Genomic DNA, 22,766 nt, shown 5'->3' with positions numbered 1-22,766 from the left:
CAGACTCGAATGATTGCTGCAACATATATGAAGCAAGTCTTTGATGCTCAACCTACAGCTCCAACAAGGACATACTATATCCAATATACTTTTAACCACAAGCTCAAAAGGACGTTCCGGAAGACACATAATACATAACACTCTCTTGGTAAGGGTCTGGAAATATGAACACAGACTTACATCCGCTTTACTGGCGTTCCATTTACAGACACAAACAGCTAAGCTCAGAGCCATTTGCAGCACAAAAAACACTTATCTCCCACAGGGAAAGTGACTCCCCAAGCTATATTAGAGTCATCTCTAAAGCTTTAATGCAGATAATTAAGCACATGTTTTTACACAGCATGTTTTAACCAAGGTATATCAACTGATCTTAGGAAAACAAAACATCAAATGTAAAATATCAATGTCAAATTAGAATTGAAAATGTGATTTACCAAGGCCAGATCCACTGCACGAAAGCATGTGTTAAGCGAATCTCTTTTAGTTGTAGGTAGATATGCTGTATTTAAGATCTATAATGTGATTGGGTTCAAAACTAAAAGTACATTGAAATATATGGATACGTATATTGCTGGCTAGATTAATAAGATATAAAACACTGAAATAGGGTTCAGCAGAGACTATTTGCAAATGCAATGTGCAAAAAGTCTTCCCAATGTGCTTTAAAGAAATAAACAACTGCCCTGGGAGCCATGTTTGTTTTTTTGCCGAACATTCACACCTTGGCTGGTAGTTTTGGTCACTCCTTTGTGTCATTAATAACAGAGAAAAAGCACGATTCTTAGAACAATGGTTCAGCAACACGAAAAGAGACTACATTCTTTCTTATTAAATATCTTCTCAACTATCCTCAAACCTAAAAAAACAACGGTGTTCCCAAAGGCTTCCGGTCTGACACCCGCCCTTCCCAGTCTTCTAAAGAAGAGAGCTCCTGGACGTCTTAATTGTGGACATGATTGCACATTCATACCATTGGATCGATCTGCAGCCTTTGATACCATTGATAATTGTATTTTGATCAGTCATTTAGCAAGGTAATATTAGACAAATCCCTAACTCGGTGTACCGTTGTAATGTAAAATTAGAACGAACAAGTTGATCAGCTCCTTTAGTTCTGCATGCCTGCATTTTCGACGCCCATTATACTCTATCACATGTATTCCTATAACACCCAAATTCAGAAGCACATTGCAAAACAGCAGACTAGCACCCAGTAGCAATGTGCATGTCCAAAACTGGACGCACCAAAGTTGCCCCTGACTATATAAAGTAAATACAGATGGGCTGAAACTAGGGGCAACCGACTGGCAAAACCTCTCCTTCATACCACAAGGAGATTAAAAAAACAAAAATAGGCTGTATCCTCCGTCGTCTACCAGGTGGTTTTCATGCCCTTAAAAAGCACCTATAAAACCCCTGTGATGCAAACAGAGATAATCTCCAGCCTCGATTACTAAAGAGCCAATCACACTTACCAAACTCTCAAGAGTCCAAAATGACACAGCTGTCTCAGGTCCAGTTGTCAGTAGTATGGATGCATTACACTTGTCAAGAAAACCCTCCAGTAATGGCTGATCAAACAACAACAACATTCAGAGTAAGATTATGTGCAGTACTGCAAGTCTCTTAGCAGCTGTTCTCTAGGCAATTAAATCCTGCTCTATCCCCTTAACCACCTCTTAACTAGGGAGCAGGATACACGATTTAGATTACACAGCATGCCCAAAGTTCAATGCTAAGACTACCTAAGACTCTGTAAAGAAGTAAGGATGTGTTTATTCTTCGCTGTTAACTGCAGACAAAGCTCTCTAGCAGCACCAATGGTCTCTACCTTGTCAGAGACCTGAAATCGGTATTCTTGATGATTGGAGATATTTCAGCCACACAGATTTAGGACACCATTCTTTTTTCACTCTCCTGCTTAAAAACGTTACAGAACATTGTTACTGATACACAGGAGGACTTCTTGAAATATGAACGAGACCATGAGGTTTCAAAGTAGACAAGTGGTAGAGTCTTATCTTTATTGTGCGCGACCCCCTCCCTGTATGAAACTGCATAAAGGCTGAATAAAGGGCTCACCAAAAACTTTAAATAAACTTACACCTTTCGAGCAATGCTAAACAAGACTTTACTAACATTCTCTACAAATAATACTTTTATCGGTTGTCTAGGGTTTAACTATAACGAGGCAACTGGCCGTGTCTTGCCCGGTTTCGCTTAATAATGTCTTCCAAATGTCACCTCTGGTATATTGTGGCTGCCCTATATTAATCCTTAATCACTTCAAGGCTATATAGAGACCTTTCATCAGAACAGTCAAATGCATACAGTCCTCCTCAGCACGTGGACTGCACTGCCAGCACTGCATAGTTCTTATGCTCTTCAGCACTCATTACACCTGGGAAATTTATGCAAATGGCACTCTTCAAATTAATGATGTAGGAGAATGGGCGACAACATCTATATTTTTCAACTCCAACTTCTTCAGCTCCTATAAATGTGCTCTGTAAACGTGAAAGAATTTGAAATTGGAGGCTAAAAATTAAGATGGTGCCCTTAGATTGATTCCCAGGGGCAGTGAAACAGAGCTTGGCAAACAATTGTGTGCTAGCAAGATCCAGTTCACTGCTTGCACCAATTTCTTCACTGTCAGAGAGAGTGAAAAAACATCCAACTTATTTTAGTACTACACGACCAACTCCACCAGGAACAGCAGATACCATGGCATAAGGAAGTCAATCTGATTCTTAAATCTGGAACCTGGGGCCCACACAACAATCTGATGCAGTGACCAATTAGTGACACATGCTTTGTAGACAACTCCGCACAGACAGTAAAGGACATGTTTCCCTTCAGTGCATCGGTCTGTCTGGTACTTAGCTGGCTGACAGCGAGACTTACAGGAATTAGCAGTTCAGACATGGGTGATCGAGGTCCGTGACTGGTAACTACAAAAGACAATCATTACATTCATTCTACATTTCTTCTACATTTCTTTCTCTCATCCTAAAACTAATTTGTGCTAGCAGTGCAACCAACGCAAAAACAAATCTAGTTGTCGGTGGTAATTCAGTAACAGTGTAAACCAGTAGTAAAGAACAGTCAAAAAATCCAGAATGTGACCAATTATAAAAAAAATAAATAATGTTAAACATTTCACAAGAATGCAGCTCCTATTGGTAGAGAAAGGAATAAAAAATGAAAGAAACAGCCATCAGGTTAAAGTATTTAAGCAACAGGATGAACGGGGGACGGGTGAAAAAAAAAACTGCTCTTCTGCAAAGTGTTTGCATAATTTGGAAGCAAAGAGAAGCAGTGAATATCACAAATATTGGTAATGTAGAGTGCTTCCACATCACAACAAGCACGGGCAAAGCCAATAGGGTTCACATTGGCGAGATCTATTGGTTTGGTCAATGCTTTTAGACATGTTGCAAAGCAGAACGAGCTGCTGTGCAACATGGCTTAAATATATATATATATTTTTTAACACACGATGACTCAACCAGCACTCACCACATAACAGCGTTTTTTTTCATTTAAGACCTGTTGCACAGAAGCTCATGCTGGTGTGCAATGTGTAAAAATAGTACCAAGCGCCCTTGTTAAGCACCATGGAGGTGGAGGGTGTGTGGAAATAAAATGGGTAGCAGTGGGGGAAGGGGCGGTCGAAACGGACAGACAAGGTGGTGGGGGTACAAAAGTGATGGAGGTGGGGGAAAATGGACAATCCATCCGCCGAATTACAATCTCATTATATGCTATGGAAATCGCAATAAGGCGGACGGGATATCCATCAAGTTTGTGAGAGTAACCTGTCCACCAAACTCTAAATCAGGCCCCAAGTCACTCATTTACACTCACATTACGGTTCTATAAAGGAAAACACATTTTGCACTGTTTTCTGGGTAGTCTCACATTCAGATGTCTGACTTATTTAAATATTTGGAAAATCTAAACAAATGCAATTTGGTGTTAATCTTAAAATTACAGCACCATACACTGATGTCCGATAATTGAAATGGCAAATAATCCATCACCAATGAAGAAGGCATATTTAAATAAGAAACACTACAGCTTTAACCAGAAGATATTCTGCAAAGTGATACTGAAGCCACCCCAATAAGGAACCAAGTTGTTGGAAATGGCCCTTTTTGCAGGGTTATCTCCAAACGCTTTGCCTCTGACCTCCTACTTTTGCCTGTGTGCTGCATTTCGTTTTTGCTGGCATTAGGACTCTGGGCACTTTAACACTGCTGACCAGTGCTAAAGTGCAAGTGCTCCCTGCCTAAATTGTATTGGTGATTGGTTTATTCATGATTGGCATATTTGATTTACTAGTAAGTCCCTAGCAAAGTGCACTGTGGGCCCGTAAGTCAAATGCTACTAGTGGGCCTGCAGCACCGTTTGTGCCAAACACATAAGTAGCCCTGTAAACATGTCTCAGACCTGCCATTGCAGTTTTAAACTGCCACTTTGACCTGGCAAGTGCAACCACTTGTCAGGCTCAAACCTTCCCTTTTGCTACATGAACGTCACCCCTAAGGTAGACCTAAGGCAGCCCATGGGCAGAGTGTGGTGTATTTAAAAGGTAGGATATGTAATGGTGTGTTTTACAAGTCCTGATAGTGAAATACTGATAAACTTGTTTTTCACTATTACAAGGAGTATCTTTCCCTTAGGATTACATGGGGTTTGCCTTGAAATATATTTCCAGTGTAATTTCCCATTGGGAGCAGCTAGAGATGTGGAGTTTGGGGTCTCTGAACTCACAACTTAAAATACAACTTTTGGTGAGGTCGGTTTCTCAAGTATAAGTTTGAAAATGCCACTTATAGGTAGTGGGCATTTTCTTGCTTAACCATTCTGTGCCTCTGCCTGGCTGTGGAATACACATCTGGGAGAGGATTAAAGTTGGGCTGTTTGTGACTCCACTCTAGACAGTCACACAAAGGGAGCGGAGGTGTGCCCTGCATTTCCTGATGGGTCTTCCGAAGCTAGAGAGATGGGAGGAGCCGACACTTGCACCTGAATAGGGCTATGACTCTACCCACACAAAGCAGCCTCCAACCCCGAGTGTGGCCGGAGCCAGGGCAGGGAAAGGCAGGGTCTTGTGCACCACAAAGACTTTTCTTTGAATTTTGCCTACTTCAAAGACAGAAATAAGTATAAGTACTGGACCTCTGACATCATAAAGTTACAATACTTCTGGACTGAGGATATTTTGCCAGGAAGAAGAGCTGGATGCTGTAGGAGAGACTGCCACTACACCTGTTGCTTTGTTGTGCTGGCCTGCTGCTTGCTGTGAGTGTGGGGGTAGGGTCAAAGGTGTTGCTAAAAAACAAAATATTCTCCTTCAGGTATCTACATATGAAATAACACAGCTTAAATGAAAAATAAATGTTTAAAAAGTTAAGTTAATCAGTGGTAAGCGCACTATTGTGTGTTATGAAATCTCTATTAGTTAATGTACTGAGAGGTATGTGTGTAACCAGAAAGCCACAGAAATATTTTTGGGCTGCTACAATGGAGAACTGTGGCTTGTGTATTGTTACTGCTATGAGGGCCCAGCCTGTGACAGAAAGCACTGAGAACTTGTAAGATATGTTGTTAAACTTGCATTATACATAGTATAAGACAGACTGTTAACAAATGTGTAAACGTTTTTCAGATAAAATGGCGCTTCCAAAACATAGGTTTTGGGAATGCCCAGACTGTACGTAATGATTCATTTTCATTTAACTGCCCTGGAAAGCACACACTGCACAGTTCAGCTGGTTGCTCCCTGTACTACCAGTCGAAAAGAATACATCTTTCTCATCACAAAGCTTCAAGAGATTTGATCAATTAAACCAGTGCCTGCTCCCAAGCCCCCTTTACATTTACAGATTAACCAGTTGTGCGCATTTGCATTTCTTTCAGGCAAGGAAGCACTCTGGCAAGAAGGCTGGTTCAATAGTAAGCTTCTGGTTCATTGTTAAGCAGCTCATCGGTCTCACAGCACAGGAGACTCACTAAATGAAACCTAAGCTGAAGCATTTGCACAATTGGAGTTTACCATCCTGGCAAGTTGTCTTTTGATAAAAAGTAGGGGAACAGTTTTTCATAAATTAAGAACGTTGGGGCACGTCGTGCCGCTCTCATCCTGCCCACTTCGACCACTGGTTGCCCTATTGTGTCTTACTGATGGGTTTCCTTTGGCGCGTCAGTGGTGCACCTGCTGCGTGCATCTGCTGCTTGTCCATGATGTGGCCGTCATAAGGAGGTCCTGGGAGGGAAAAGGAGTGGAGGGAAAAGGATACAGGGGGCGGTGGGCAGGGTGGAGGAGGGTCGCGATAACTGTGAAGGAGAGAGGCATGAGGAACAGTTAAGGTGAGAAGGAGGGTGCAGAGAAACAGGTAATGAGCGAGGGAGGGAGGAGGCTGGGGGCACAGAGAGGGCAGAAGAGGGGTAGAGGGAAGATGGCGAGATTTTCAAAGATCGGAAAGGAGCACAAGAAGTGGTACAAGGGTGACTAAAAAGGCACAGAGGCTTAGAGAAAAAGCACCAAAAGCCACCAAAAGATTGAGAGAAAAGGCACAGAGTGGAAAAAAAGGCACAGAGAGTGACAGAAATCACAAAAACAGCAAGTGCAAAGGCACAGAAAGAGTGAGAGAAAAGGCACAAAGAGTGAGAGAAAAGGCACAGAGAGTGAGAGAAAAAGCAAAGTGAGAGAAAAAGCACGGAGAGTGAGAGAAAAGGCACAAAGAGTGAGAGAAAAGGCACAAAGAGTGAGAAAAGGCACGGAGAGGGAGAGAAAAGGCACAGAGAGTGAGAGAAAAGGCACAAAGAGTGAGAGAAAAGGCACAGAGAGTGAGAGAAAATGCAAAGTGAGAGAAAAGGCACAGAGAGTGAGAGAAAAGGCACAAAGAGAGAGAGAAAAGGCACAAAGAGTGAGAGAAAAGGCACGGAGAGTGAGAGAAAAGGCACAAAGAGTGAGAGAAAAGGCACAGAGAAAAGGCACGGAGAGTGAGAGAAAAGGCACAAAGAGTGAGAGAAAAGGCACAAAGAGTAAGAGAAAAGGCACAAAGAGTGAGAGAAAAGGCACGGAGAGTGAGAGAAAAGGCACAAAGAGTGAGAGAAAAGGCACAAAGAGTAAGAGAAAAGGCACAAAGAGTGAGAGAAAAGGCACTGAGAATGAGAGAAAAGGCACAAAGATTGAGAGAAAAGGCACAGAGAGTGAGAGAAAAAGCACAGAGAGTGAGAGAAAATGCAACGTGAGAGAAAAGGCACAGAGAGTGAGAAAAAAGGCACAAAGAGTGAGAGAAAAGGCACAGAGAATGAGAGAAAAGGCACAGAGAGTGAGAGAAAATGCAAAGTGAGAGAAAAGGCACAGAGATTGAGAGAAAGGGCACAAAGAGTGAGAGAAAAGGCACAGAGAGTGAGAGAAAATGCACAGAGAGTGAGAGAAAATGCAAAGTGAGAGAAAAGGCACAGAGAGTGAGAGAAAAGGCACAAAGAGTAAGAGAAAAGGCACAAAGAGTGAGAGAAAAGGCACAGAGAATGAGAGAAAAGGCACAGAGAGTGAGAGAAAAGGCACAAAGAGTGAGAGAAAAGGCACAAAGAGTGAGAGAAAAGGCACAGAGACTGAGAGAAAATGCAAAGTGAGAGAAAAGGCACAAAGCTTGAGAGAAAAGGCACAAAGAGTGGGAGAAAAGGCACGGAGAGTGAGAGAAAAGGAACAGAGAGTGAGAGAAAAGGCACAGAGAAAAGGCACGAAGAGTGAGAGAAAAGGCACAAAGAGTGAGAGAAAAGGCACAAAGAGTAAGAGAAAAGTCACAAAGAGTGAGGGAAAAGGCACGGAGAATGAGAGAAAAGGCACAAAGATTGAGAGAAAAGGCACAGAGAGTGAGAGAAAATGCACAGAGTGAGAGAAAAGGCACAAAGAGTGAGAGAAAAGGTAAGGCACAGAGAGTGAGAGAAAAGGCACAAAGAGTGAGAGAAAATGCACAGAGAGTGAGAGAAAAGTCACAAAGAGTGAGAGAAAAGGCACAGAGAGTGAGAGAAAAGGTACCAGAAGTTGCAGAGAGCAAAGACACAGAGAGCGAGAGAAAAAGCACCAAAGCCATAGAGAGAAAGAGCGAACGAGGTGAGAGAGATATAGAACGAGGTATTCACCCCAAATAAGTACTGATATTTTAATTCACTAGGGTATATTATCCTTTGGCACCCCAATCACCAAGGTCACTCCAATTCCGGGTCAAAATGTCGTCGAAAATTATATCAAACACACAATAAGGCGCTGCTTTAAGGCCAATGGACTATAAAGGTTGATCACATGCAGAAGTTTGGTATGAGTAACACACCTGTACTTGTAGAGCTGTAAAAAGTTTATACTATTCCTTTTTGTGGTTCTGCTTCAATGGGGATACTATGCACATGATTTCACTATAATCTATGTGAATTTCTTGCATTATTTTATATTTCTGTACACTAATGGATGTCGTAAATACTGTTCTATGGATTACTTTGGTTGTCTTGTGCATGATCCTATTAAATTAGCAATACATATGTGTGGCTATTTTGCCTACTAAATTATTTATTTTCCCAAAGTGATACCGAGGAGTGACCCTGTTTACTTCAATCTGTGTGTAATAATGGCCAATTGAGTGACTTTTAAAACCATGTAGTTGGGATTCCTGTAAAACACTCACTAAAACCAGTAAAGCAAACAGCCTCATCCACCAAATTGAAATAGGGGTTTTTCTGAATATAAAAATGTCTAGTGTGGTTGTCTACTTAATGCTCTATTGTTGGTTCGATAGACTGTATCCACATGGGTCACCAATTCGTGAGAAGTTATTTAGGAGTTTAGCTGGGTTTAAAATCAGTGCAAGGGACCTGGATGCTGAATTTGAGTTAGAATCAAAACAACAACCCTTTTGGCATATCTGCATATTTACTACATGTAAATATGTAGACAGACATATGTATGACCATCAAGAGATGATGAATACCACCTAGCCTAGTCAGTCAGGTTATTTTCATTATTACTCCAACACCACAGATCCTACTTAGTCCACAGGTCTGTATTTGATCTCACACTATCATTACATTATGTATAGATGTATACATTATGTAAACAAATATTAATTGTCGTGAGACAGACTTTCTAGATGAAGTATTCAGTCAGTTTCATTGAATGTTGCCACACCATAAGTCTCACGCTCTTTCTTTGCTCTACACTGCGATTGCCTTACAGGTATAAATGCAGAGTGGCATAAGCAGGAGTTCCATCTGAACACGTGAGTATCCCACTCTTCCTGCTTCACTAAAACATGCAGTTAATCACATAACAACTCTATACCATTTGGCTTGTCAAGGCTTGTTGATTTATGTGTTCATTTGTGTATTTATTGATGCAGTCCTTCTGACTAGTGGAGAATGTTAGCCGCAGACATTTGTCTTGTCTGTTTTTTATGATGGAAGTGCAAATTGTACAACAGACCAGCTGTTGAATCTCTGATGTGATGTTTTGCCTGCAACTTGCTGACTCTTTCGTTGTCACCTAAATAGCCCTATTTAGATATCTAGACATCCAACTTTTATGGAGGAGAAACATACTCTACACTTTTGTGGCATGTTTCATGTTAGGAGTCCTTTCCACGCGCTGTACCGTTTTTAATAAGCTAAATCTGGACAAGTGATGAAGGTGTTACATTTATCTCACAGTGCCACTAACTAATTTAAACGTTGGGTAGGTTTAAAAACATGAACAAGATGATGTGTGACTCAGTTTGTTCTACCACCCATTGGCCAATATGTTTCAGCAATTGCTTAAGCCTCTGAGTCTCAGTGGCATTCCTCACAGCAGTCATTCAAACATTCATACCAACACACAGTTCTAAATTCTTGCTTCTTCAACTTTGCTCTCAGTATGTCTCCCTTCTAAATAATCTAAATAATCATTGGCCATTCTTGTAGTGTTGGGTTCACATCTTATGTTGCTGCTGTTTGTTGACACAAATACATTTTTCCTTGCTGCCATCCCCACATACATTAACTTGCAGAGACATTTGATCGTGTAGATCATGTTCTTGGAACTGCAGTTGGTGTATGTATTTAATGTCCAAGAGGTACGTTTGCCTAGAAGAAGTTCTTTTACCACATTTGTAAAGGGACACACTGCATTTCCCGCAGGGATAGCGGCTCGTCACCTGTGGTAAGCCCCAAAGTTAGGTGACAGTAGAGTTGGGATTTGGCGGTCTTAGTTGTGTATGTGCTAGAACTGACTAATGTAATGACTGCATACCTATCGGATATAATCCTTTGCCTATACACAGGCTGGGCCTATACAGAGTGCCACCTCCTCCCCAAAAAGGGGTATGTATTACCCAAAGTCGGGGTAGGTGTAATCTATTGTCAGTTGTGTGTGGACTTTAAGGGGGCGCAGTTTGCAGTGATTTGCATGTTCTTAATATCCACCTACTTGTTGGAATCTATCACAAGATGGCGTAGTAGCTCCCTACATTAGGTTGGCCCCACTCAGACAAAGAAAATCTGTCCACAGCGTAACAAGGGTTCCTATAATGAAGCATGCCACAGACGTGTGGGTAAGTTTCCTTGTCCTAAAAAGTTGGACTCCTAAATAGGATACATAGGACTACATAACAACCCAGGGTTACCGTATTCTATGTGATATAGTGGTATACAGGGAGGTGGTGCGGTTAACCCCCTCTTCCCTCCCCGTCCCTTGTTTTTGTGTGTATTGTGCTTACCATCTCCACATTCCAGTTTAAGGCATTTGCCGCTTTCGAGGTAGTATCCCTGCGAGCATCGGGTGCACCTGTCACTGTCGCTGCATGCTTCACAGTTCTCTGAACACGGTGTGCAGGTGCTGCGTGCTGCAAAGTGCCCCTGGGGGCAGGCGTCCCTGCATTCCCCGGTATAGAGGAATAGCTTTCTACCATTCTTATCTAGGAAGCACAGAAAGAAACATTGTAAGAATGAACATTCATGGGAAAAAGTATTCCTCGAATGAGGTAGAAGATCGCACCTATACTTTAAAAGAGAAAATCAAATGCAATTAAAGCGCCTTGACAGAATAGCCTAAGGCCCTACATAATGGACACTCCCCATTGGAGCTCTTCAGTTGTACGACAAAAATAGGTGCCATTTGTAATGAGGAATATTAATCAAAATAGGAATCAAGATGACAAAATGTGTGTCCTGGATGTCATGCAAGCTTGGGTGTACATTTATACATGTCCATGTAATGTACGCTTCACGGGCGCACACTGGAAACCTCAGACAAGCCCTCAAGAAGAGGAAACAGTTGCTTTTGGCCCTGGGCGATTCCCCACGCACTCTACTACACAGGAGTACAGTGTGATCTCTATCTCCCGTACTTGGTACTTTTAACCCCATTCCCCCGTTACAAGATGGGCTAAGGTAAAGGGACAAAAGCAGGTTCATCTGTGACCGCCATTAGGCAGACTCACTGCACGCCTCACACTGCTGCTTGAATCTTGAAGCCTGCGGCGGCATTTTTTCAATATATCAAACGCAATTATCAGGATAGTATTCACTAATGGTACAATAGACAAGCATTTGCAATGCAATAGGTCTCGCGTTTGTTAGAGTTAGAGCTATTAGTGTTGTTAATTCCTAACTGGATTTTTCTTGCCACATAAATTGAAAATGAAAAGTAAAACAGTTGACATAAGCGAGTCGATTGAAAGTGCCATGGCCACCTTGAGCATGAACGCGAAGGAGAGACACAAAAGGAAAAATAAGTTTGTTCGCAGTCAAACGTATCAGCAAAAGTGCAATTATCCATGTAACAAGGTCGATGACCAAGGTGGTAACAAAGCTGCTATATAATGAAATACACTTTTCCAAGGATAGAAAGAAAAGACAAGGTGAACACTAAGGAGTCCTAATTATTAGGAGCAAGAGTCCTCACACACCTTAATGGGTGTCATGCTTCATCATCGGACAAGCTCCTTGTCAGACCGGCGCTGCAATGTCTGACGGGCACCCCCTGTAGGGGGGCTCTCTGCTGTAGATCTTTTATTGATGATGCTGCTAGTACCCCACAAATAAGTGAGGAAAAAGAATAGAAAGGGGAGAAGAGATTAAGCACTAAAATTGGCTCACGACCCCTACTAAATAATATTTTTATTTCTGTATGAGGTGATGGCCAAGATTAAAAATATATCCAGAGAGTGAGGTAGAGGTAATGCTCATCCACTCTATTAATACTGAATGTGGAAAAGAGGAAGGGATCAGGAACTACCCGGTCCACCTTCAATTAGGGTCGACATGTTTCGCGTCTGTGTGGTCCACATGGATCCTGTGACACTTCTTCAGGACCTAATGTTGTTCTAAACTTCTCCAACAAAGACTAGGTAGACTCTTACAAACTATCACTGACAGTCAAAAAAGTATCGCCAGTCACTTACGAAAGTCCAACCTGATCCGAACTTTCTGTTCTTAATGGTCACCCTGCAAAGGTATAGAAGGTATCAACAACTAGGTAATGAGCTCCATACCCTTGTTTGTGTTAAACAAAACAGTGAATATGTGACAAACTGTGTGACACAAAGTGAAGATGTGGGTGGTAGCACACTCATGCTGAATAAATAACAGAGGCTTACCCTCCCAAGTCGGGACAGGGCTTCATGGGATCACGCAGACCACTAGCCAAGCTTATGATACATACTAACTGTTTGACAGACAAAACAGCAAGAAAACAGACAATTGTCTTTTTAGTACCAGTAAAACTATCAAAATTTATACAGGGAAAAAGTTGCCCAGTATATCCTGAAATAGTATGTAACAGATTAAACAAGCTGTAATAGGCAGGCTCGTAGATAACTCATCCCACAAAATATTGCTCCTACCAGTACTCATCAGATAAACCAGTGTCTACACGGTAGCATTCTCAACAGTATCCCCTACAACAAGAGGAGCTTGGCGTCCGCTCTTTCCGAGAGATACTCGGCCGGGCAGCAGGAAAAAATAAAAATGAGAATAAAATCCGTACGTAGGGGCGTTTCGAGTTATTAGCGGCACCCTCTACAGGTAAAAGAACTAAACGTGCAGGCTCAGAATCGGAGCCTGTCGCGCTGTTACTAATAGACGTTTGCCTATAGCCTATTCCATCTTGTTTAATCTGTTACATACTATTTCAGGATTTACTGGGCAACTTTTTCCCTGTATAAATTTTGATTGTTTTACTGGTACTAAAAAGACAATTGTCTGTTTTCTTGCTGTTTTGTCTGTCAAACAGTTAGTATGTATCATAAGCCTGGCTAGTGGTCTGCGTGATCCCATGAAGCCCTGTCCCGACTTGGGAGGGTAAGCCTCTGTTATTTATTCAGCATGAGTGTGCTACCACCCACATCTTCACTTTGTGTCACACAGTTTGTCACATATTCACTGTTTTATTTAACACAAACAAGGGTATGGAGTTCATTACCTAGTTGTTGATACCTTTTATACCTTTGCAGGGTGACCATTAAGAACAGAAAGTTCGGATCAGGTTGGACTTTCGTAAGTGACGGGCGATACTTTTTTGACTGTCAGTGATAGTTTGTAAGAGTCTACCTAGTCTTTGGTTGGAGAAGTTTAGAACAACATTAGGTCCTGAAGAAGCGTCACAGGATCCATGTGGACCACATAGACGCGAAACATGTCGGTCCTAATTGAAGGTGGACCGGGTTGTTCCTGATCCCTTCCTCTTTTCCACATTCAGTATTAATAGAGTGGATGAGCATTACCTCTACCTCACTCTCTGGATATATTTTTAATCTTGGCCATCACCTCATACAGAAATAAAAATATTATTTAGTAGGGGTCGTGAGCCAATTTTAGTGCTTAATCTCTTCTCCCCTTTTTATTCTTTTTCCTCACTTATTTGTGGGGTACTAGCCGCATCATCAATAAAAGATCTCCAGCAGAATGCCCCGCGACGGGGGTGCCCGTCAGACATTGCAGCGCCGGTCTGACGAGGAGCCTGTCCGATGATGAAGCATGACACCCATTAAGGTGTGTGAGGACTCTTGCTCCTAATAATTAGGACTCCTTAGTGTTCACCTTGTCTTTTCTTTCTATCCTTGGAACAGTGTATTTCATTATATAATAACTTTCATCGGAGGGTATACACTGGACCATTAATCCTCCTGGTTCCCTTTATCTCTTTGTGGTAACAAAGCTGCCCCAAGGAGGGACACACGTAAAGTATTTACCAGTGATAACAAAGGATTTTTAAAAAGGCAAGCCATGAGCGAGTGATAGTGATGGGCATGCAGTGGACGTGGTTAAAAGCCCACAGATTGATTACAACACGGCAGGGCGCTTGAGCGCTTGACCTAAAAAGTAGTAGAAACCAAGGACAGTGGAGGTCCATAAGGGAGAGCCTCCATCACATATGGGCAACCATGGCAAAGTGCTGGCACAGTAGAGGTTTTTCTTGGCATTTCTTGTGGTAAAATGTTGGTGCCTGCAGATTGGACGACATTTTTGACATATGGGGTACCCTTGACAAAATGTTTGAGCTTGCATATTGGAGATAATTCTTGGCTTATAGGGTACCCAGGACAAAATGTTGGAACTAGCATATTGTATATATTTTGTGGCATATGAGTGAGAATCAGTAAGTGAGTGAGTGAGTGAGTATGAGTGAGAATAAGTGAGGGAGTGAATATGAGTATAAATGAAAATGTATGTTGGCGAGTGAGAGTGGCCATAAGTGAAAGAGTGAGTTAGCATGTATGGGAGGGAATAAGTGAGAGTGAGTGAAAATGAAACTGTGAGAATGAGTGAGAATGAGTGTGATTGAGTATAAATATTAGGAATAATAACTGGCATATGGGGTATCCATTGCAAAATTCTAGAACTGGCATATTGGAGTCTATTCTGGCATAAGGGGAACCTGTGGCAAAATGCTAGAGCTGGCATACTGGATATTGACTGCAGAATGCTGGAGCTGCTTCCCTGGAGATAATTCTTGCTGCATAGAGTGTCTATAGGAAAATACAGGCACAGTAGTGGTTATTCTCGACAGATGGACAGATAGACCAAACGCTGGTGCTTTGATATTGGAATAATTGTTGGTATATGGGGTATCAATATAAAAATGCTACAGAGGGCACACGAGAGCTAATATTCAGCATATAGGGTACCCCTGGCAAAATGTGGGCCCTGGCATACTGGATTTAATTCTTGGCATAAGGAAGGACAACAATGGAATAGGAAGATGGGGCAACCAACCATACAAAAATGCTGGCCATGATATTCCAGAAAACATTTTTGCAGGCCTGAGTGTCACCCATGGTGTATGGGTGGCATCAATGACAACATTGTGATGCTGGCATAATGTATGTAATTCTAGACATCAAAGAACAAAATGCTGGCCCTGTCATGATAGAGATAATTTTTCACATATGTGTGGCATCCACTGGATGGTTTGATAAAAATGGTGTCAACTCCTAGAGCGTATCAGGCACATTGGCTTGGCAATCAATTGCTTTTGAGCCAATTTTGTGAACACTGTGCTTTAAAATAGACTATTTGATCCCGTTTTATCAAAGTATTATTGGGGGAGAACTCCTCTAAACCATTCTAGAAGAAATAGGTGTCTCACTTGCTGGAATTAGGAGCTATTTCTACGCTCCATTGCTTTCAAAGATCACCATCCGCTGCTGACTTTGACCACTCTCAAATAACAATTTGGAACAGCACCATATATGGAGCAAGACATTGCAAGGGTAACGGCAACATCTCTTTGAGAAAGGCGCCTAGCCCCACAATTCCTGGACTGCACCTAGAAGCAGAAATTGTGTATATTTCAATACCATTGCTCATCATGCGCATATACAAGCCTCTCTGTGTTAAAATAAAACTGAATATCGGTTTTTAAACTTGTTAATGAGCATATCCAGAATTACACTTTTTGTATTCAGTTAATTCAAGGACATTAGTTGAAATACCACCCTTACCTGTGCCACAAGTGGTGCATTTGAATGGCTCATTTCCATTGCATTCCTTGCATGTGTGATGGCAATTATGGCACTGTCTTTTGAACTCAAATTTCCCTGCTGAGCATTTCAAAACACAACGGCCTGCATCGAAAATCCTAAATAAAAGTCAAAAGGGAGAGAAAATCAGCATGAAGGCAGAAGTAGATGTAACAAATACAAAAGGTAAAATAATGCATAACTTTTTCATGGATGCATTGTATTTATATTTGATCGTTTGTTTTTGTAATAGATGACTTTTGTGACAGGAATTTACCTTTCCTGGTTTAAGGGCCTGCTCTCCTACCCTCAATGCATTACATCTGGTATCACAACTTTTATTTCGGCCCCAGCGTCATGCGAATCTACATGTGTGTGCAGAGGCCTAAGCCTGTCCCTAGCTATGTGAAATCCTTGAACTGTCTTGTGACCAGGAGGGGTGAGTCAATCCTGCCCTTATTATTATTGGGTGTGGCACATACCATGTTTTAGAAGGCTGTCAGTGTGACCAGACCTTATTATCTGTGTGACTGGGAGTGAGGCTGTTAGAAATGGGGTCTCTAGTTGGCAGTCGGTTTGCACCCTGTCGAAGTAGGGACCCTCACTCTAGTCAGGATAAGGGAGATACCCACTCAGATAACCCCTGTTCACCCACTTGGTAGCTTGGCACGAGCAGTCAGGCTTATCTCAGAAGCAATGTGTAAAGCATTTGCACATAACACACAGTAATAAGTGAAAGCACTACAAACGGACACCACACCAGTTTTAGAAAAATAGCCAATATTTATCTATATAAAACAAGAACAAATACGATAAAAATCCAACATACAGTAATAAAAATATGAATTCTGCAAGATTTACTCAAAAATACAGTTCCTTGAAGTCGATAGCTCCACCTGGGGCTATAACAGCGTCGTGATCAACAAAACCAACAGTTCAGGCCGGCCGCGGTGTTGCGGGCGAGCTCTGGTGTCGGGAAGACCCGCAAACAGTACCTTGGATTTGCAGGGCGTCGTGATCCTCGCGGTGAGCTCCAGAGAGCGGCGTCGCTGATGTCGCAGTGTCAGTTCCGAAGTCGGTGCAGGAGTCGTCGGGCCCTTGAGGTCACATGCTTTGTGGATCGAATTTCGGGCTGATGAAGTCAGGTGCGCAGGCGTGGATGGCTTGGGGGGTGCAGTGCAAAGTGGAACGATGCAACATGCGGTGCCCACAGGTCACGGTGCAGGCAACGGCTCAGTAATGGCATCCAGTGGCGTCAGTGACACCTGGGCTGCGGTGTGAAGCGTGGCGGTGGGACATGCAGTGTCCACAGGTCATGGTGCAGGCAGCAGCATTGTCGTTGCTGAAGCGCTGTCGTCCGTAGGCCCAAGCCAACAGTGCGGGACGGGAGACAGTGCTTCGTGACCCTCACAAGCGGTGTCCACAGGCCACGGTGCAGGCAGGATGCCTGGTGACGACACAGAAGTCAATGGTGCTGGCGCTGGTGTCAGCAGGAGCGTCGTCGTCGGTGATGCCCAGGCTGCAGTGTGAGCAGGCGATGCCACAGTGCGGGGCCCACAGGTCACGGTGCGAGGAGCGGCTTGGTACAGTCCTCTGATGACGGCGTTGTTGAGACCAGGGTCGCAGTGCGAAGCGGGGCAATGTGACTCTGCGAGGCATCAGCAGGTCACGGTACAGGCCAACGGGCGTCTCAGTGGTTTTTCTTCTGTTGCAGCACAAAACACACAGTTACCAGTGCTGTAGGCAGATGAAACTGAAGTCTTTGATATTCCTGAGACTTCCAACAGTAGGCAAGCTCTACTCCAAGCCCTTGGATAATTTTGACAAGCAGGACACACAGCAGAGTTCACCCTTTGCACTCTTTTCAGGCAGAAGCAGCAACTGCAGGCCAGTCCAGCAAAGCAACACAGCAAAGGGACAGTACTCCTCCTTCAGTTCTTCAACTCTTCTCCTGGGCAGAGGTTCCTCTTGGTTCCAGAAATATTCTAAAAGTCTGGGGTTTTGGGTCTTCTTCTTATACCCAGTTCTGTCTCAAGTGTTTGCAAGATCCTTCCTTGTCCAGGCCAGGCCCCAGACGCACACTAGGGGGTCGGGGACTGCATTGTGTGAGGGCAGGCACAGTCCTTTCAGGTGTGAACGACACTCCTCCCTCCTCTTTAGCTCAGATGGTTCATCAGGATATGCAGGCTACACCCCACCCCCTTTTGTGTCACTGTCTAGAGAGGTGCAAAACAGCCCAACTGTCAAACTGACCCAGACAGACAATCCACAACCAGACAGAGTCACAGAATGGTATAAGCAAGAAAATGCCTACTTTCTAAAAGTGCTATTTTCAAACAGACAATTTTAAAACCAACTTCACTAAAAGATGTATTTTTAAATTGTGAGTTCAGAGACCCTAAACTCCACATTTGTATCTACTCTCAAAGAGAATCTGCGCTTTAAGGATATTTAAAGGCAGCTCCCATGTTAACCTATGAGAGAGATAGGCCTTGCACAGTGAAAACCGAATTTGGCAGTATTTCACTTTTAGGATATATAAAATACACTAGTATATTTCCTACCTTAAACATACACTGCCCCCTGCCCCTGGGGCTACCTAGGGCCTAACTTAGAGGTGCCTTACATGTAGTAAAAGGGAAGGTTGAGGCCTGGCAAGTGGGTACACTTGCCAAGTCGAATTGACAGTTTAAAACTGCTCACACAGACACTGCAATGGCAGGTCTGAGTCATGTTTACAGGGCTACTAATGTGGGTGGCACAACCAGTGCTGCAGGCCCACTAGTAGCATTTGATTCACAGGCCCTGGGAACCTCTAGGGTACATTACTAGGGGCTTATTAGTAAATCAAATATGCCAATTATGGATAAACCAATCCAGAGTACTATTTTATATGGGGAGCACTTGCACTTAAGCATTGATTAGCAGTGATAAAGTGCGCAGAGACAAAAAAACTGCAAAAACAGAGTCCAAAACCAGGAGGTCAGAAGGCAAAAAGACAGGGGAGACACGCCAAAAAGCTGCCAGGTCTAACAGAGGTCTAGTGGCTCCACTTTTGCAATGGTGTGCTATTATGTGTATGCGCAGAACTTTGCATTGGCATCCCCGGTGTGTGAGGTACATAGGCATTCGTTTTTAGGTGTGTATTGCAAAAGCATTTCAGATTCTATTTTGACATTTCAGTGGGTTTTCACATGATCTGCTTGCTGTGACCTCTGGGTTGTAAAATGACATTTATGGTAGTTGCCATTGGTTTTAACGTATTGGTTTTGGGTTTGAACTTACCACTGTTGCTAGTACTATTTAGAAATCTGGTATTTTAATGCAATCGAAACTACTCACAAGTAAATAATAGTTATTTGTGTGTATGTCTGTATGTAGTGGAGAGTCTTTGCATATTAGTTAATCAGAGTTGTGTTATGATAGCACAAAGTTAATCCAACAGTGTGGACAGCTGGAACCTTTAACTTATTTCCACTGTACTCGGGAACTAATAAGCACCAAAGAGGAAAGGGACGGGTTTACATAAAATTCTAGCATATTTATATAGATGTAAGCTAGTAGTATGAGAGAGTTATATCATGCTTGCTAATAACACAGTCCTGGTAGGAACTCCCCATACGAGAACATGGCCTTAATGCCGTTGTGTCAAAAAAGATGCCAAAAGAATCCTGTAAATTATCATAAAATAAGCTTGCTTGACAGCATTAAAACATGTCGTTGGGATCCTATTGTGCACAATTAAATCCTGGGTGGAATAAAATGTTGTTGTTTCCCATTGCCAAGAGAAATTCGAAAAAAGACCAACGCAGTGGACCAAGCATTCAGGTCCTTCTTACGGCCCAAAAAATATGTTGCGCTAAAGGGGACACTCAATATGTGATACTTGTTGACCTCAGGTCTGCTTCTGATAATATTCCCAGACACCTCCTTTGCAATTCCCTATGCAATATTTCCCATTCTAGTGAACATTCTGATATAATTACATCATGACAACTAAGCTACTTTGGGATGGGGTTTGGGGGGAGGAGCGCTCAAAGTCGTTTCCAGTAAACCAAGGAGTGAATATTCTGAACATTCTGATAAAATTACATCATGACAACTCAGCCACTGTGGGATGGGGGTGAAAACTCAGAGTTGTTCCCAATAATAAAGCTGTGCATCATGGTTGCTCACTGACATCATTCTTTTTTTCTCATATACTAATCAAGTAGGGCAGTTAGTGAGCACACGCCTCTGTGGCATTCCATTATTGGGCGTCTCTAGAACCTACACAGAGGTAGATGATGCCCTAAGGGACAACATAAATTTATAGATAAATTGAAGGAATTCCGTGGACTAAAACGGTTAACTATTAATAGCTCTAAAAGTAATTTGATGAATTTCAAGTCTCACAATGAACATAAGAATAATTTCAGGTGTGATGGCTCACCTCTTGGGAATACCCAAGATTTTGAGTACCTGAGGCATAAACTACCCTCTGGCCCAGAGTGTAAAAAGCAAATTAGGAGCTCAAGAAGTCCTTTGACTCAAAATAGAAGTGCATCCATACGTTTCACAAGAGAACGGGGGGGGGGTGGTATGCTCGGCTACAGATGTTTGGAAGCGTAGTATCAAAGTACATTGCGATATGGTGCTGAAATTTGGGAATGTAATAATGGCATCATTGTATTCACGTGAGAATGGTTTTCTGAAACATCTAAGCCTGTCATTCAGCCCACCCCACCAATCCACCATTGATATTCCTGGGAATAGTTGTTATCTTTGCTCTGGCTAACCCAATACCACTCTTGAACTTGATACAGATCTGGGGGACACCAGAGCCAAGCCAATACAGCGATTGCCTGTGTGAAGTATGGGGTTTTGTTGGGGGATGGTCACTTGCCTGGTTCAGATATGTCTGGACCCGGGGCGAATAGAAGTAAGTATTCCTAAGCTATAGTCAGTGTCACTGGAAATAACGAGATTGTGTGGCAGTGGCGATTTCCGCTAATTGTAAATTTGCCGCACTTCCCACATAATGCATCATCTGTCGCATAATCAGTTGATTTTAACAAAAACAAATATTTGCTTTGTGCTAAATGTGAGTGTTAAACTGGTACTAATGAGTGCAACCAATGCCCAGACAGTGTTAATAAGTTTAAAAATGACAAAACAATGAAACAATACTATCACAAAACGTGCTGCATAAGGCCACATAATTTGCCTTTTTCTTACAGCATAATTTACGAAACCCTACCACATAATCTGACCCTCCTGTGCCGCATAATTCTAGTGGCCCTGGCTATAGTCAAGGCACAACACATTTTCCTTTACAATTGGAGTTATATATAAAATATATATAAGGTATTATGACTACAGCATAAATTAGTTGGAATTGACCATAAGCGCTCTCTCATCCACACATTCTTATGAAGGAAGCGTACACCGAAATTTGAGGCCTGCCTGAATGAGGTCAAATCTACACGAGAAAAATCCTTAAATGTTCAATTTAGCTGTGGCATTCTCCCCTTTTAATGTAAATTAAATACATGTGAGAAATCCGAGCATTGCTATTTATAAACAAACTAACTTGAGCAAGATAGTCCGTTGTCCTTTCTGTGCCCTTTATATGCTACCGCATGGTCCCCTGGCTTGGCTTGGCCAGCTGACAAAGAGGGAGTGGCGGGACAACGAGGCTAGTCGAAATATGCAAAATCGAAACCTCTTGCAATGTGGTGTTTGCAAACTCACGGGGTTGATTGGCTGTTTGGACGATAAGGCGACGCACACCAGCCCTTGACTGCCTCGCTATTTTAAAAATATCTTATTCTGCAAATGTTTTCCGTTTGCTATTCTCTCGTTCACAGATGTGGCGGTACAGCGAGATTTTTTAAAATGGTACTTTTATGATGAAATATGTTTTAATTGTATTTTATGGGTTATAGCCTGAAATAGACTTTATTTTGACTGATTGTTTAAATTTAGAGTAGGCCTGGACGGAGTTCGCGGCGTTCTGCTACAAGGATCTCCACAAGGTGCTGAAAAAACTCTGCCACACCACGCAGAGTCCCATGAGAGGTGGAGTCTGGGTAAGTTGTGCTATTTGCTCTGATTTTCAGTTGCAGGAGATTCTCCTGTGCTGTAAAATCAGCGCAGAAGGCATCACGCAGAGCGCCAGAGAGTACTAACTTCTTTCTGCAGCTCGAGTAGATTTTCCATTTGAGCGGCAGCTTCCTCAACACGAGCAGCAGCTTTCTCATTGTGAGCAGTAACGGCCTACCACTTGTGTTCAGAAATCTTGCACGCCAATTTAGTGATTGATCTCGCTCGCGCTCACCAACTTAGTGATTTCTCTTGCACATTAACTAACATTGGCGTGTGTGATTGAGAGAAAAAACTCATCTTCGTGGAGTTTTCCGGAACTCCGCGCTCTGCACAGAGCACAGAGTGGGGAAATCTCTGCGAACTCGGCCAGCGGAGCATAATTCTTCGCCCACCCCTAATTAAGAGTAGGAAAGCTTCTGCTTTACTCTGAAAAGTGTGGTTATTACACCATCGCACAGAGTTTTTTAAATGTATTGAGTGATCATTTCCACGGAAGTGGTGAAAGTGGTCTGATGGTGATGGTGTTCCTTTGCCTTCCCCAATAACACTGGAAATTTCTGTTACGTCTGGCAAGTCTTTCTTGTGATAATGCATGCTACATGCAAGACAAGCCTCATTTCATATAAACATCAGTGTATTTTTAAAATAAAATTAGAGACAGTGTTGTTTTAA

General features: G+C 42.6%; 1 protein-coding gene across 1 annotated transcript in view; it reads right to left on the bottom strand.

The window, feature by feature from the left end:
* PCSK5 (proprotein convertase subtilisin/kexin type 5) overlaps positions 1-22,766 on the bottom strand; it is a 1,225,695-nt gene that overhangs the window by 187,546 nt on the left and 1,015,383 nt on the right. Inside the window, exons 22-23 of the mRNA XM_069229360.1 lie at positions 15,990-16,126; positions 10,764-10,961 (exon numbers count right to left, since the gene is read on the bottom strand). Coding sequence (XP_069085461.1) covers positions 10,764-10,961; positions 15,990-16,126 — 335 coding nt within the window. The remainder of the gene's footprint in view (positions 1-10,763; positions 10,962-15,989; positions 16,127-22,766) is intronic.

Source organism: Pleurodeles waltl, chromosome 1_1 (assembly GCF_031143425.1).
Source record: "Pleurodeles waltl isolate 20211129_DDA chromosome 1_1, aPleWal1.hap1.20221129, whole genome shotgun sequence".
Lineage (NCBI taxonomy): Eukaryota > Metazoa > Chordata > Amphibia > Caudata > Salamandridae > Pleurodeles > Pleurodeles waltl.
Note: the sequence above shows the minus strand (reverse complement) of the source record. Positions and strands in the feature narration are given on the sequence as shown.